Source organism: Centroberyx gerrardi, chromosome 3, assembly GCF_048128805.1.
Source record: "Centroberyx gerrardi isolate f3 chromosome 3, fCenGer3.hap1.cur.20231027, whole genome shotgun sequence".
Lineage (NCBI taxonomy): Eukaryota > Metazoa > Chordata > Actinopteri > Beryciformes > Berycidae > Centroberyx > Centroberyx gerrardi.
Genome location: NC_135999.1, coordinates 29,400,795 through 29,416,507, shown reverse-complemented (window position 1 = coordinate 29,416,507; position 15,713 = coordinate 29,400,795). Strand labels below are relative to the sequence as shown.

Sequence of the window (15,713 nt, the reverse complement as noted above, 5' to 3'; positions counted from 1 at the left end):
GATGTTTGGCCATACTGGCCTGTTCTTCACGAGGCTGTTCACATGGGCTGTGCACCCAAAACTAGACCTGTGAAGACTGTATGTATACTTGATCACTGTGTTAACTGAAGTGCGTTTTTTCCCGAAGCCCTCCAAACCATTTATGACATAGTATTGTTTTTTTGGACATGAAAACTTTGTCTTAATTAAAAAAAAAAAATTTGTTCGTTTTGATACAGATTGTCCTTTTGTAAAAAAAAGAAAAAAGAAAAGAAACAAGAAAAAAGTTATGATTTAAAATTATGATTTAATTTAAGTTAATTTAATGATTTTGTGTTATTTTTATTTTGTATTGTATATTTGTGATGTTTGTTATGATTATTTAAGTTGCTTTTTTAATGATGATATTTGCAAAGGCACTTCAGGTCAATGGGACTTTTTTTTAAGAAATGTTATTTAAGAGGGATTGTACAAATTGTTATTATGTTACTGTCTCCTTTACTGTTTTTGAATGAAGGAATTAGCCAAGACTATTTTTCCAAATAAATATTATTAAACGTGAAATTTAATTGCGTGCAACTTTGTTTTGTCCATCTGCAGGCACTCTGAAACACTTCTTTAGGGGTCTGTGAGCAAAGTTAATCAGTAACATCTGTTGTCTTCCCCTGGCGACCCCATAGTGGGCTTTTCTATGCCGACACTGTTGGCTACTGCCAGAAGTTGAAAGTGTCTCCCTGGAGACGGGAGAGGGGGCCTATTCATAAAAAACAATGTCCCTACGCTAGATTTACCACTCCTATTTCTTCTGCTAAAGAACAAGTCAGGTAATTCATGCCTCTAAAATTCAGATAAATGTAAAGTGACGCCTACTGAACGTCCAACACTCTGCAGCATCTCCGGAGTTTTTCAGCCTTCCTCTTTACACCAAAAACAACTTCCCTCCGGTGGCTGAGCGGTTTCCTTTTTACTGCAGTAAAGTTTTGTCGTGTCTGAATTCACTAACTGCTTCATGTAAAAAAAAGAAAAAACAACAAACTTTACATTTGCCAGTTTACATTTTACCGTTTTCTAACAATTGCCTCTTAAAAATGTCCTTCAGTTTTCTTTTTTAATTGCAAAACAAAGACGGCGATTGTATTTAGACACAAATAACTGTAAATCATCAGCCCGGCCTCTGAAGGGGTTTATAACCTCACGGCATCATGGGAACAGACTTCAGCAGACAATGATGGAATTGACAATGGGGCACACAAAAGGCCACCCTTGGGAGAGCCTGCGTGTCCCTCGGCATGCTGGGAGAAAGAGAGTAACAGGAACAGATGTTGTTGAGTAACAGATGCCTTCTGGCCAGAGTTCAGCCACTACCAGCCAGGCCTTCAAAGGCTGGAGCTGCACAGAAAAGATTATCTATGGGCCTTTAAGAAAAGAGAGCTTTTGTGTCGTCTTTGTGATAAATTTGTTAGGATTTTGCGGAATTGTGATAAGAGAATACCTAGATATTGATTACTTAAAATGCTCAAAACAGACTTTTCTGTTGTCAGATGAGTGTCAACAAAGAACCTACAGTGTCGCTGTGTGTCAGACAAAAAACATGTAAAAAAAAAAAAAAAAAAAGTACATTTTTGAGGAATAAGGAAAGAAAAAGCTTATTTTCTCATTGACACTAATGCATTTTGTGTTAAAAGAATAAACAATTGGGTTTTAACAGCTTTTGAGAACCAAAGGGAAAACATGTAACTTTTCATTTCAAGAAAGAAAACAAAAAACAAAATTGCAGTTATGTATTTTTCACCTGTAACAGCAGCATTGTGACATCACCACTTCCCCTCTAGTGAAAAATTCAGATGGAGGACAACCAGCTGGCTTGGAGCCATAGAAGACTTTATTTGGAGAAAGAAATCTTTGAAATCACTTGTTTTAAAATTCAATTAATTCATTGAGTACGACATCTAAGTTTTCATAAAAAGTTAAATCATGCCTTTAGTCTTTTTATACATAAAAGATGTGGTTTACGATGACAAGTGCTTTTTATAAAATGACTTTTTTTTCTTCTGACATATTTAACCTCTGTTAAAGAAATATTAATGTAAAAAAAGAACAATTATCACCTTCCCTCCCCGAAAAAAAACAACAGAAAACAAAAAGGCATTACACAGTACGTTACAATGCGCTGACATGGCTTCAAAGCACACATATTACAGTACTGTACAAGGGTCCGCCTCAGACAAAATGCACCAAAACCACTTCCACTGCTGAGGATAGATCAAACCTCTGAAACAGCCCAATACTGCTTATTTACCAAAGGTAGACCAGAGCATGGTGTTGGCAATTGGCAAATGAGGTAAATATTTCCCAAAAAGCTTTTAAAGTTTGGTGTTCCACAAAATGTATATTTAGCGCAGAGCCTAACAGTGAGTTGGCAGAGTCTCCGTCCAGCTACACTTAAAAACAATTTCGTCTTTTTCATCTGCAGCGCTGATGAAACAGACAACTACTCCGTATGCAAATTAGGTCGTAATCTTAAGAGACCAATGCGGCACATTGCGAGGCCTGCTCCGTGTAAACAAGCAGTTTTTCCACATTTAAATGGGACATTTTATGTCAATATTTATAGTGACATCCAGACAGAAAGGATTTTAATCTCAGACTCTGCGGGACTCACTGCTTCAGATGAAAAAGTCTCGACTAAAGTGATATTTTACTCAAATCATCTCACTTCTCACTTTGCCTTTCACATCAAGTCAAACCTCTCAGTCTCAAAAAATGTCTCACTTGTTAGGGAAGTCAACTGATGTATTAACGCCAATTAGAAGGCTCTTAAAAAGCTTAAGTACACTATTGAATACCATATAATGCTTGGACTGATGAACATTAAGAAAAATTAGCAAAAAACAGGGATAATTAAAGTATTTTTAAGATCACCTCTCAGGTGTGAAATAAGAAAACAAATATCTTAGGCCAAATACTTTCAGGGAGAACAACATCTAGGTCTAAGTAACATGATGTGCAAACTTAATTGTGCATAGAGATCAAATTGTAATAAATATTAATGTGATAATTAACATTATCACGAGTTTGACTTTGTCAAAACTTGTTGGGGTGATTGTACATTTTCATGATTCATTTAGTTTGACTAAAATAATAAAAAAGTTTATTAGAGCGCTGCGAGAAAAGCTTTTATCTTTTAGCAACAAACATTTCCCATTTATTGACCAGAGCCCAAAAAGACAAATACAACCAAACATACACTCAATAAAAATCCTGATAAAAATCACTGATTTGTCATGATTATTCAACCAAGTTTAACTCGGTTTGAATGGCTCTTTCACTTTAAAAAGTTCTTTCAAATGTTTTGCCTTATTTCTGCGTCAAAGAATCACATGAGCGACAAATAACAAACCTAGCATTATAGCGATGTACAGGAACTTTACATAGATTTACTTTAGTAAGGTTTCAAAAAGTAAACGGATCTATCTTCGCTTTAGTTTTTCACTGTTTCTTCTTTTGATGTAGCTTAAAATATGTGAAGCATAATGCCTGTCTTTGGACCACCGAGGTAATTGTAGGTGTGTGTGTGTGTGTGTGAGTGTAAAACATGCTGAAATGTTTCCCAAACATTTCAAATGAGAAAGTAGTGTCTCTGACTGTGAGCCGCAGCTCATCCTGGTTCGAGGTATATGATCCTGGGCCGTCCGGTGGCGCCTGTGGGAAATGTTACAAAGCTGTCTGATAGATGATGGTGAATTTCATTCACTCCGCTGTGCATCACGCCTCCTCCTGCCCCCCCCCACCCCCCCTCCTCTCTACAGTACTCTAATTCTGCTTAGACTACTCTCCCTCTTCATCGCCTCGTTCGTCGACACCCTTCTTTGTCCCTCTGCTTCGCCCCTGATCAGGGTGGGGGGTCGATTCACGCTCAGTTCAATCAATTCAGGAAGTGCATTTATTCAAAAACTAGATTCTTGTATTCTATCTATACAGAAACAGAGAATGAAGTCTCTGTCATTACATGAAGTGCAGATAGTGCTTTGTATTTCAATGCTGTTGTATGGATGTTCTTAATATGTTCCTCTCAAGTGTTGTCGTCATTTCGGAGCTTTCAGATTCTATCTGGATCCATTTTTTTCCCACCTTTGGCGAAAACTAATGGGATTTTTGGATCCTGTCTGCCAATATTTCTGTTCTTAAAATGGGTGAAATAATGTAAGTAGAAATGACATATGACAAAGTTATTACATATTTGCAGATGTTGTGTTATCTGGCTTCACAAAGCCACAAAATGCTGGAAAGCTAAGCTAAGTCTTGCTAGCGATTTTATATTTTTTTCATTGCAGCTTCAAAATCATCAGAATCACCTCAACACAGAAATGCATAATAGAGGAAACCCCAAAAGCAAAAACAGTCAATATAAGCGCTGGATGTAGTTAAAGGCATTAACATCATTTTACACCCCTATTCATTCTAACAGGGATCCGGAATCCCTTATTTGGGTGGGAAGATGATGTCACACTTAAGAGGATGATATGACTCCTGTGTTTTGTGCTGTTTTCTGTATTGTTGTATATTTATGTTTATGTATTTGATTTCATGCACTCGGCTGCAAGGAGACTTTCCCCTCCAACATGATAACATCGAATTGAATTGATTCAGAATTAAGTGAATTAACAGTGAATCGAACCCCCTGATCCCCCCCCCCCTCCCCCTCCAATTTCCCCCACCTGTATCTCCTTACCCCCCTCCCCTCCCTTCCCCACCCACCCCCTCCCTCCCTCCCTCCACCTAGAATCGCTGCAGCTCTCCTCACCCGATCCCAAGCCCGCTCCTGACTCCGAACCTCTTTGGTGACTCTCTGGTCTCGTTGCAGCAGGGTTCCTACACATTCTACACTTCAAAACTCCAGACTGCTTTTTCCAAAACATAAATTTCTTGGCCAGATTCAGGTGGGCGTTCAACATGGTATATGATCGCTAAATAGACCATATCGCTCTGAAGCTGAGGATTATTCTTCACAGCTACAAATATCACAACACAAGACATGACAGTGGGTCTGCAACTACATAAAATGTCTCTATGTATTTTTCCTGTTTTTTTTGTCCAAATCCAAAATGCATCAAGGCCTGGAAATTGATATTAATTTCCATACTTGCAGACTTTGAAGGCCCTGTGTAGGAACCCTGGTGAAAGGTGCAGCCAAATCAAACCGGTGGGAACCTGTAAGCCCCGTTCCCACCACACCAAACCTTTTGGACGTCGGCACAAAGGATCAACAAGGCTGTTAGGACCAAATAAAGGAAAGGGCGCACCGATCTCTCTCTCCCTCTCTCTCTCTCTCTCTAGGTGGAGGAAGCTCCGTGGCTGGACATGTTGGCCATACCGCCGACCATGCCAGCCGTGCCGGCCATACCTGAGGGCCCTCCCAGAGCCGGAGGGCTGTGCTTGGTAGGTGAGGTCATGTCGGCGCCGCGCCCCTGCGCCTGGCCCTGGGGGGCGTGGTGGGCGTGCTGCAGGGCGTGGCGCTCCAGCAGGGTGCGGTGGGTGAAGGCCCGGTGGCACACGGTGCACTGGAAGGTGCGCTCGGCGCGGTGGGTGCGCATGTGCACGTTCAGCGAGCTCTTCTGGGTGAAGCGCTTGCCGCACACAGAGCACTGGAAGGCCCTGACGCCGGTGTGCACCACCATGTGTTTGAGGAGGTAGTCGCGCAGGGAGAAGGAGCGCCAACAGATGGAGCACTGGTGAGGTTTCTGACCTGCAGGGGCACACACACACACACACACACACACATACACAAGCAGAGCAGAAAGCACTTAGCGTTGTCAGTGTTTCTGAATAATTTTCTTTTTCACAGAGTGGAAAGTAGGATCGACCGATGTGAGTTTATGAAGGCCGATACTAACATTTTTGTGTTTAAGTTACCAATAGCTGATACTCAATCATTTAAAATGTTTCCATTTTCATGCCCAAAAATTTGAAGTATCCAGGGGGGGACTGCGGTAGAGTTTCTTACCGGAGTGGATGAACATGTGCTTGCTGTAGTTCTTCCTGGAACGTAACGATTTGCCACAGTGCGTGCAGTCGAACGAGGTCTCAGATCCCTGGGAGGAAGGGGAGGGGCCGGCCGAGCAGGAGGAGGTGGAGGGGGCCGGGGCGGGGGTCATCGGTGCCGGGGGCGGAGCCTGTTGACTGGGCTCTGACCCCGCCATGCTGTCAATCCCACCCATGGGCCCGCTCACAAAGAACGGCGCTGGCTGTGACTGGCTCACTGGGTACTGGAACAGAAGCTGGGGGGGGGAAGATGCAGACTTTAATCCTCATGCAATGCTTCTAAGATTCATTTTAATCCATTTCTGCTTTGTTGGAGAGTGACAGGAGATATGGAGTATAGAGAGGTGATGCCATGCAACACTGGTCAGAAACCAGATTCAAAACCATGACCGTTGCTAATATTTGGAGTTGGAAATCATGTCTATTTTTTCAGATTTTTCTAAAATTTGTACTTTTTTCTTGTGAAATACTACATAGTTTCAGCCTCTCTGCCTCCTCTGATAATTAATCAAATGAAACAATTTGAAAAGTGAAAATAATTTTTTGGTTGAGCCCCTGTGTGCTGGGGGGGTCGCAAGTAAGGATGGGACGATCTGCTTATCTCAGGAAACGCGATATGGGGTTTGTGATTCGATACAACCACGATATGATATAATAATGGCTTTCAATGACAATTAAGTCTAACTGCAGAATTATGTTTATTTTTGAGCCATAAATCTTTCTGGTGATGGCATGTAAACAACAATTTAAAAATGCCATTACAAAGTGACAATAATATAATTTGGATGGAGAGCTTGTGAAACTGTGATGGTCAAGCGTCTCATTTGTGATTACTACAGCAGAATAAAATGGAGCTGATATCACCATTCATTTTTCTGCCCCGCGATTCGTATTGTCACATTTTTGTATTGCGACGTACTGAATTTCGTTATATCGTTCCATCCCTAGTAAGTAGGCATCGCTTCGTTTTAAGGGGTCACAAGCCAAAAAGGTTGAGAACCGCTGCCATATCCCACTGTGGTGTTAGGCTGATAATTTCGTGATTCAGAAGAAGCTATTTGCTGCCATTCATTCATGTCCAGTATGAAAAACAACTTCCACAGAGCGAGAGAATCCATCCAATCCAGAAGCCAAACTTTCTGTTTTCTCCTCATTTCACTGAGCTGAGTCGAGTGTTTTCATCTCAGCGCTGCGTTACGGTCCGCTCTGCCTCCCGTCAGTCAGCTGACACCACAGGAAGAAATAATGGAAGTCTCCTCCACCAGGACACAATCCCTCAGAAAACATGTCGCCTCTAAAACTTCACTGTCACATACCATTTCTTCTTATTTGAGGTGTCTTTTGTTATCCGGGACAGCAGTTAATTTCAAGCTAGGTTTGTGACCGCAAAGTTTGTATTTTAAAAAAACGTCGAAAAATCTAATTACAAACTAAAAGGGGGGAATGTAAAATAGATGTCAACAGAAATAAACGGCCTAGAACTCTAAATGACACCAGCGTTCTCCTTTAACGCCCCTTTAAATAATAATTCATGCATAATAAACTGAATGCCGGTTTACTAGAACGTGTTCAATCAGAAAATCCAAGTTTCAAAGAAAATGTACGCAGTAATAACAGCACCCACCTGGTTGTTGATGGATTGAGTGGTTGGAGGCGGAGTCAGGGGCTTGTTGACTCTTCCTCTGGGGTTAAAGGTCATGGTCTGAGGAGGCTCGCTCTGGGGCCAGAAGCTCTCCGAGAACACGCCCTGTTCATCATAGAAATCCTGGAAGACACACACACACACACAAATATGAAGAAAGTTCCCACTCACATATACTGTATGGCTTCGCGGCTCAGAGTCAAAGGTTCGATTCCCCCGACAACAACAGATGTGACACCGAACCCTCACCTGCTCCATGGGTGTCGCTCTTAGCTGCTCCTGTGCTTCAACTCTTCTGATGAAATGTGTGTGTGTGTGTGTGTGTGTGTGTGAAACTCCTGACTACGCTGCGTCTAATAGGCCGACTGAATCCTTTTTTTTGTGACCGACGTTTCGGACTTCGATCCATTTCAAGACAAGCCTTTCTGTGGTTTTGCGGTATCGTCTTTGATAATATGGATGTCACACGTTCGGGGGTTCGATACGCTGAGAGAAGAGAGCGCAGTGTGTATGTGTGTGTGTGTGTGTGTCATATCGCTCTCCATCTGGATTCAGGTGTAGATAGGGGCGGGACCCTTTTCGCTCCTAATTTTTCTTTGCATTTACAATCTACTTTCACTCCAATCCTATACGCCCTCGATTGCATCTTATGTGAGCGTTTAGAAGAGATGAAGTGGTACAGTGCGGTTCAACCAGTCAAGCCGCATTACTGTCAGCAGCCATCTGTACAATCTGTGGGGAGATATTTAAGAAGAAGTGGCTGCGTGGGTAGAGCTTACGCCTAATGTAAGGGAGGGAATGTAATGAAGCACGGCTGCCAACAAGGAAGGAGGAGAACTTTTACATTTGCTAGGCACAGAGGCTGATGGGAGTCCATGGCTAAGTATTCATCAGAATTCGTTTTAGTATCAGAATCAGTTGAATTGGCCATGTAAATCTGCACATACAAGGATTTGGTGGGTTTCTCCCATGGGTCACCCTAAACATAAAATACATGCAAAAAAGTATTATCTAAAAAATGTTAAAGTAGGAATTAAGGGAATAGGCCTCTTTTTTTAGATGGCTAAGTTTTATATACGTAGAATATAAGAGGTCTAAATAGTGTAGAAAAAATTTAAATAGAGATTTAAGAAATAGGTCTTTTCCACTGAAGGGAAGCTATGGAAGTTGGTAATAGAACAAAAGAGAATAAACAGAAATATATACAGATCTAGAGAATACTGCACTGGGTTCCAGAGTATAAATGGGTTGGCACTGTTTTGGCTTTCAGAGGTCAGAGGTCAGCTACAGAACAGCAGCTGGTAGGGAGTCAGTGCCTTGCTCACGGACACTTCGGCAGGGCGGAGGCTCGTGTGTTGGGGCTCGAACTCGAAAGACGGTCTCTCTCGCCTTAAGACTCATTTTCACAGACTTGCTTTTATGTAACATTTTCTTATGCTGTTTTTGTTTTGTTTAATCTGCTTTTATTATCATTTCCTTTATGCCGTTGTTCACTTTTATCAGTGTAATTTCCTAACATCTGTTGTTTCTTACTGCTGTAAAGCACTTTGTAACCCCCGCTTCTGATAAGTGCTATACAGACAAAGTTTGTAGTCAGCGACAGTCAGACGTTACCAGCATCTGTCTGGTGGTAATTTCACATCCTACCTGCCAGTGTGCCAGGCATGGAGTCACTAAACATTTTACACCCAGCACACAGGGCTTCATAATTAATCTTACATAATCGTATATATCACAATTTTATGATTCCACAATTAACAACGATGTAATTCTGCAATATTTAAGTGTCTGTTATCGTCAATTCCCTTGAAAGCCTCAGTGTGGTATATCAAGTGCTCCCATTCCACCTGGCCAATCACAACCTTTAAATGTGCAATGCGCATCATGTGACCAAAATGAAAGTTCAGATGGAGAAGAAAACAGGGAAACCTTACAAAGAGCATCTGTGGGAAAACGTAGCAGCGAGCAAAGAGGAAACGAATGAATCAGTCTGTTGTTAGAGAGGAAAATCCTTCTCCTGAGTCTGAACAGGGAAACGTTATTTTACTTCCTAAAAGTGGATCATCGCCTGTCATTTGGAGATACTTTGGTTTTAAACCAGATATTCAAGATATTCAAGAAAACGTGAACATGAGATGACGACAAACAAGTACAGACTCTGTACAGTTTGCCTTTGGGTCGTAGCTGCACCCCAAAGTAATAAAGTCGTTATTATTAGAATAATAATATTAAGGCAGTAAAAGTGAAAACAAGACTTTTTTTAGCTGCTGCCACTTTGAGAATTACTGCATTGAAAAAAAGCGAAAATATATGTTAAGGTGCACAGGGGCGATAAAATAATTGTGATCAGAAAATTTTGCAAAATGATCGAGATTATCATTTTTGCCATAATCATGCAGCCCTATCAGCATACAGTGTAGCGTACAATGAAGCGTGTATGAGAAGTTGATTTTGAAACAGAAACAGCTTCTCACCATGTCATGTGAAACACAAAGCCAAACAGAGGAACTCCCCAGAGATCAAAGCATCAGACTAATTCATGCATTGTGGGCTAAACTGACGATAACACGATTCGCTCTGCATGGAAACATTATTCTTAAAGCTCCTAAATTGAGTGGATTACTCCCTTTTCCTATCGTGACTTACTATGCAGCACTTTGGAGAAAACTGACAGGCTAAGCTGAATCCTTTTGACTGTGTGGCAGATGTTCCTTGTGTAGTCTGCAGGGTACAGTAGGCTGCGGCATAAATCCGCTCCACTATTTTTTCTCTCTCTCTCTCTACTCACTTCAGGACTCGTGACAGAGACACGGGCTAAACTGAGCAGAAATTAAACAAAACGATAACTGAATAATTCTCAAAATGTAAAGTTTCCCTCCAGAACACTTCTGAAAAATATAATATTTCCTTGAAATCCTGACTCAACATTTTAAAAACTACAATGTGTTCTATACTTTTCTGTAAGCAACGGTTGATAAATCACTAAAACCTTCAACAGGGTTTTCAGTAGTGAGCTTTACATCCATGACAGCAATCAGTCTGTCTAAGCAGGTTTTTCCATTTTTCTTCATACATTCAATTCAGCATGTAACTTCTTTTATGACTGACTGATGTTATTTCAGTCAGTCCCTCTCATTGGCTCTGATGGCTGCAGCGCTTTATGCCCACCTGTCCGAAGCCTGCCATGGATTCCTGGGAGCCCTCCTGCTCTCCGTCTCGTCTCCCGTCCTCCAAGGCGTAGACGGCCCCATCTGTGTCCTGCACGCCTTCGTCTTTCACCACCACTCCCTCTCCTCCCAGCACCTAGGAACAAAGGTCCAATTTAATTTCAGGGAGTGTAGAAAATGATGCTTACAACAGTAAAGTAAACAGCAGATATATAAGAGCAGTGGAGCAATCAAACGGTCTCGGCCCTTCGCCCAGACGCTAATAAGTTTAATGACCTACAGCCGGTATGCAGAAGTCCATAGAATATCAACTGGGCAATTACAGACTGAGTTTAGACGACAGCTTCTCTTCAATTGTGTCAAGTGCAGAAACATCTCAGCGATATACGCCAATGCAGTGAGGGAGAAGGGAAAGCAGAAAAAGAAAGAAAAGCAAACCGTTGCAGCTCTGCATGCCTGAAAGCTGTAACCATGGCAACCCTTCCCCTTATCCCCCTACCTGGAGTCTTAGCGGCTGCCTCTGCTTGCGGCTGTGTCCCGCCCCCCTGTCTCGGTCTCCATCTCTTCCCCGCTCTCGTCCGTCCATGTCCTCCTCCTCGCTGTACCTGTCCATCCCCACCAGGTCATCAGAGAGGTCGGTGGCGTTTCCGCGGAGGCTGTCCCTGCCGATGCTGTCGACGCTGCCCACTCCGGAGCTGCAGCCCGCCGACAGGTTCCCTGTGCTACTGGTGCTGGCTCCGTTGGCGGTCTGCGCTAACAGGTCTCGGAGCTTGTACCTGACGTCCTGAGTGCAGCTGGAGCTCTGCTTCATGAGCACCGAGCCGGCCGCAGCGCCGAGCCCGTCGGCCCCGCACATGGAGCCGGGACCCATGTCGCCCAGCGCCATCAGGCCCACGGGGTTGGCTTGCTCCATGGGGCCGGGGCCGCTCTCACTAACACTGACGTTGGCACTCCCCAACCCCCCGCCCATGTTACTAGCCCCGCAGTCCGCCATGAAGTTAGAGAAGTTTGGATAACCCCCACCTGCAGAACCACCAGAACAGCTTCCTCCGCTGCCGCCACCGCTATCCCTCCCTTTGCCCCCTCCGCGCTCCTCCTGCTTGGGGAGAACTCCTCCGAGCATCCCCCCTTGTGCGGCGGCTGCAGCAGCCGCCGCCCCGGCGGCCGCCTTCCTCTGAGAGATGATCTGGGTGCACTCATCAATGACCGTCTTGATCTGCAGGATACTGGCGGCGGTGAGGATGCAGAGGGCCTGCGACTGCAGCACCACCAGGGAGCCGCTGTACATGAAATCCACAAGCTGTTTCACGGTTTCGGCGGGGACCAGCGGCGGCACCGAGATTTCAGAGTGTCCCAGCAACAGTTTGTCCTGGAAGAAGGGGCTGCCGGCCGCCAGCACGCAGGCGTGGGCGCGCAGCGAGGCGTCATGTATCCGCACGGTCACGTCGCAGAAGAGGCCCTCGCGCCGCTGCGTGCGCAGGGCTTCCAGCACCGACTGGCTGGAGTTGTGGAGGTGGATGTAGTGCACGGTCTCCGTGCCGGGCGCCATGACGGGAGGGGCGCTGGGGATGGGGTGGGAGTGGGGGTGGGGGAGGGGGGGTAGGTGTCTGGGGTTTTGCGTCAGCTTGAGGGATAAGGAGGACAGGGAGGGAAACGGGTACAGTGCATGGGCCACGGTGGGGCCGCCTCCCTTCAAACAGTCATGAGTCTGATGGGCTTCAAGCTGCTTCTCTACTGTTTTCAACTGTTCAAGGAGCTGCCTTTGTTGTCCTGAGAGGGAGGGACTTCAAGAGGTGCTTTTCTACCAACTTCACTGACTCAGATAAACCCTGTTGAAATCAATCACAACAGGATATGATAAATGCTAAATATGCAGTTGCACAAAGTGTTTTTATTTTATATATTGATTAATTCAATTTATTTTGATGCCAAATCATACAGCTGTAGCTAGGGGGTGACAGAAGTGACAGCTGACCAGCTGCTAATTAGTCATCAAACCAATAATCAAATCAATCGCGTGCGTCATCTGGAACACCTGTTTTGGACAAATGACAGCACGTGCCGTGCGCGAGTCCGATAGCTACTAGTTAGGTCATATTATTTGGGTATTCTGCACAGTAGGTGGCCGGTCATGCAACTCCAATGATTCTTTGACTGTAAGTTGAGCTAAACAGACCCACGACGAGGAAGACAGTAGTAACTGCAGAATTAAAACGCCCTGTTAATCACAAATGCAACTGTCAGTTCGAGTTAAAGGATGGCTAACTAGCTAACGTTAGCTGTAGCAACAAGCGAACAGGTTAACGCTGACAAGCTAACGTTAGCTGTTGACATTAGCCCCTTCACTCCCGCACAGAAATCTACACGAAATGCACAAATTTTCTCGTGCATACAAACCGCCGTGGTTAAATGAAATCAAACTTCAACTGTTAAATATTAGATGACATCTGGCAGCCTGGCTAGCTAAACATAAAAGCAGCTATCGAAGCTCGCCTCCACGCTACAATACAAAGCTAACCTAGATTACTAGCTAGCTAGCGCATATAGCCAAAGGCAGAACTACTAAAGTTAGCCTGCCTGCTAACTGGCTAACACCCTTTTTTTGCACAAAGCGTCTTCGACCAAACTAGCTTACAGTTACAGTGTATTTGCATCTTGTTTTAACTTGAAAACGTACCTGCAATATGCAGTGACAATTCGGTGGTTGTTAATTTCGGAGATGGATGCAGCAGGAAGCCCTCTATAACGCACCACAACCTAGTGAGAGCTGGAGACAAACACACACATACACGTACACACACATACACACATACACACATACACACACAAACACACAGTATGACTACGATCACGCCAGAGTGTTGGAGGTTGTCCTAAATCATCTTAAATCATCCACAATTGCGAGTGTACTTGCAGTACTTAATACATAAATACATACAATACATACATGCACACGCATAAACTGCATACGCGCGCGCGCACACCTCAAAAAGTATGACTACAGTCACACATACCTGCACACAAGGCAGCATGACCGTCATCAAACATAAATGCATACAAATACACACACACACCACACTTAAGGAAGCATGACTATAAACATACACAAACATGAATGAATACACACACACAGGCAGACTAAACTTGGATTGAATGGTATTGGTTAAACCCTAATTCGATTAGATGAAACTTTAATGATCCCCATAGGGAAACTGGCAAAGAAGAGGATATAGGTAAAACTACAACAGACAGAATGTACTGAGCATAATAAAACAATTAATTACAGGAACAATGTATTGAAGATAAACATACAACATCATCATAATAAAATTTCTATTAGCTTGAACAAATCTTCTCTATATCGGCTGTTGACAGTTTCATAGATGAGCAAATGTTTGCAGGTGATCTGGAAATTTACAGTTCATAGAGGGTGTGCAAACAAAATATTTTATAGGCTAAAAGAGCATTGTACAGTGAGACGTCCTGTCTGCACTGTAGCATTGCTCCTGGTGGATAACTTCCATGTGGTTTGCAGGACCGGTGGCCTGAGGACAGAGAGAGGACCGGCTCGGCTCGTGTCCGCCAGGATGCAGACAGGAAATGTGCAATGGAGAAGCAAAGGTAAGGCGAGGGAAGGACGAGACATAAACGCTTCAGTAAACAACAGTAAACATGTCGTCCCCTGGGCCAGTCAGGAACAGACATGTCACCGTGTTTTGAGCTGCAACTGTAGTTCTCCCCTTGGGCCGATCAGTGTCGTTTTGAATGGTGGAATGCAGCAGTGAGATGCATCATTTCCCCAGGTTTTGTCAAAATCCAAACAGCAGTGTCTGAGATATTGTGCTTGACAAATGGATGAGCAAACAAATGATTTAGCCCTCCACCTCCCCTTGGGCTGATCAGTGTAATTTTGAAAATGTGAGAACACAGTGGTGAGATGCATCATTCCCCCAGGTTTCATCAAAATCCAAACAGTGGCGTCCGAGGTACTGTGCGTGACAGATGGACTGGGGCGATCCATAGTCCCTCCCCTGATTTCATCGTGGGCCACAGTTATTTATATGTTAAAGGATAAGTTTGGCGATTTTTCGACTTATATGTAATTTGTTTCTTACATCCCTGTAGTATTTGGACCCACAGACAATATTGGCTCCAGAGTCAGTTGTTGGTGAGTCCAAACGGGGTTTATAAAATATCTCCAAAAAAGTCGTTTGGGGCTCCACAGGGGAAGAGATGGAAAAGTTGCTAAGTACATACATTCAAATTAGCTCTGATTTCATGACACAATTTTGCCATTATGCACACTTTGTCTAATCAGGAAATCACAGAACTATTTTTCTCTGCCGCAGCACAGACCGCTGTGGGGTGAAAGGCGGTTCCTGGCGGAGTGATCTAGTTCTGGACGGTCAGGTCAGATTGTAAACAGTAGAGTTCACTAGAAGATGATCCACTGAGTGGAAACGGTGCGGCGCCGCTGCTTTCCGGGCCGCGGAGAGAAATATGCCGCTCTCCGTATCGTTTTCACAAACGGCTTTTTTGGAGATATTTTGACAAACAGTTTGGTCTCATTGTTAGCAGCAAGAGGCAACGGAGCTGCTTCAACTGACAGCTGATTCTGGAGCCAATATTGTCTGTGGGTCCAAGTAACTACAGTTAGCCTATATAAGAGACAAATTATATATAGGTCCAAAATCTCTGAACTTATCCTTTACAGCTGCACTCGGAAATGTTGTACATTTGTTTGATTTTGATATGAGAATAGGAGAAAATAAAAGTGTTGTTAATTTTTTGTCAGTTACTGTTAAATAGTTGTACATTACAATAAGGAGAATTGGAGTCACTTTTCATTTAATTGTGACTTTAATCTTGTAAAAGGGTTCACA

General features: G+C 43.6%; 1 protein-coding gene across 1 annotated transcript; it reads right to left on the bottom strand.

Annotated features, from left to right (window-relative positions):
* Positions 1 to 4,764: 4,764 nt before the first annotated feature.
* Positions 4,765 to 13,597, bottom strand: zbtb45 (zinc finger and BTB domain containing 45). The gene is made up of 6 exons (XM_071909018.2): positions 13,508 to 13,597; positions 11,330 to 12,659; positions 10,832 to 10,966; positions 7,646 to 7,786; positions 5,984 to 6,257; positions 4,765 to 5,725 (listed from the first exon to the last, which is right to left on the bottom strand). The coding sequence occupies exons 2-6, from the start codon at positions 12,377 to 12,379 to the stop codon at positions 5,313 to 5,315; spliced, it is 2,013 nt and encodes a 670-aa protein (XP_071765119.1). The 5' UTR covers positions 12,380 to 12,659; positions 13,508 to 13,597; the 3' UTR covers positions 4,765 to 5,312.
* Between the last annotated feature and the right edge of the window lie 2,116 nt (positions 13,598 to 15,713).

What these genes read in the sequence shown, in the direction of transcription:
- zbtb45 (XM_071909018.2), bottom strand. Translation starts at nt 12,379, where the DNA reads ATGGCGCCCGGCACGGAGACCGTGCACTACATCCACCTCCACAACTCC. An exon ending in GGCAGCCGCTAAGACTCCAG is followed by an intron (nt 10,967 to 11,329) that starts GTAGGGGGATAA and finishes CTTTGTTCCTAG; the next exon opens with GTGCTGGGAGGAGAGGGAGT. An exon ending in CCATGGCAGGCTTCGGACAG is followed by an intron (nt 7,787 to 10,831) that starts GTGGGCATAAAG and finishes TGTGTCTTCCAG; the next exon opens with GATTTCTATGATGAACAGGG.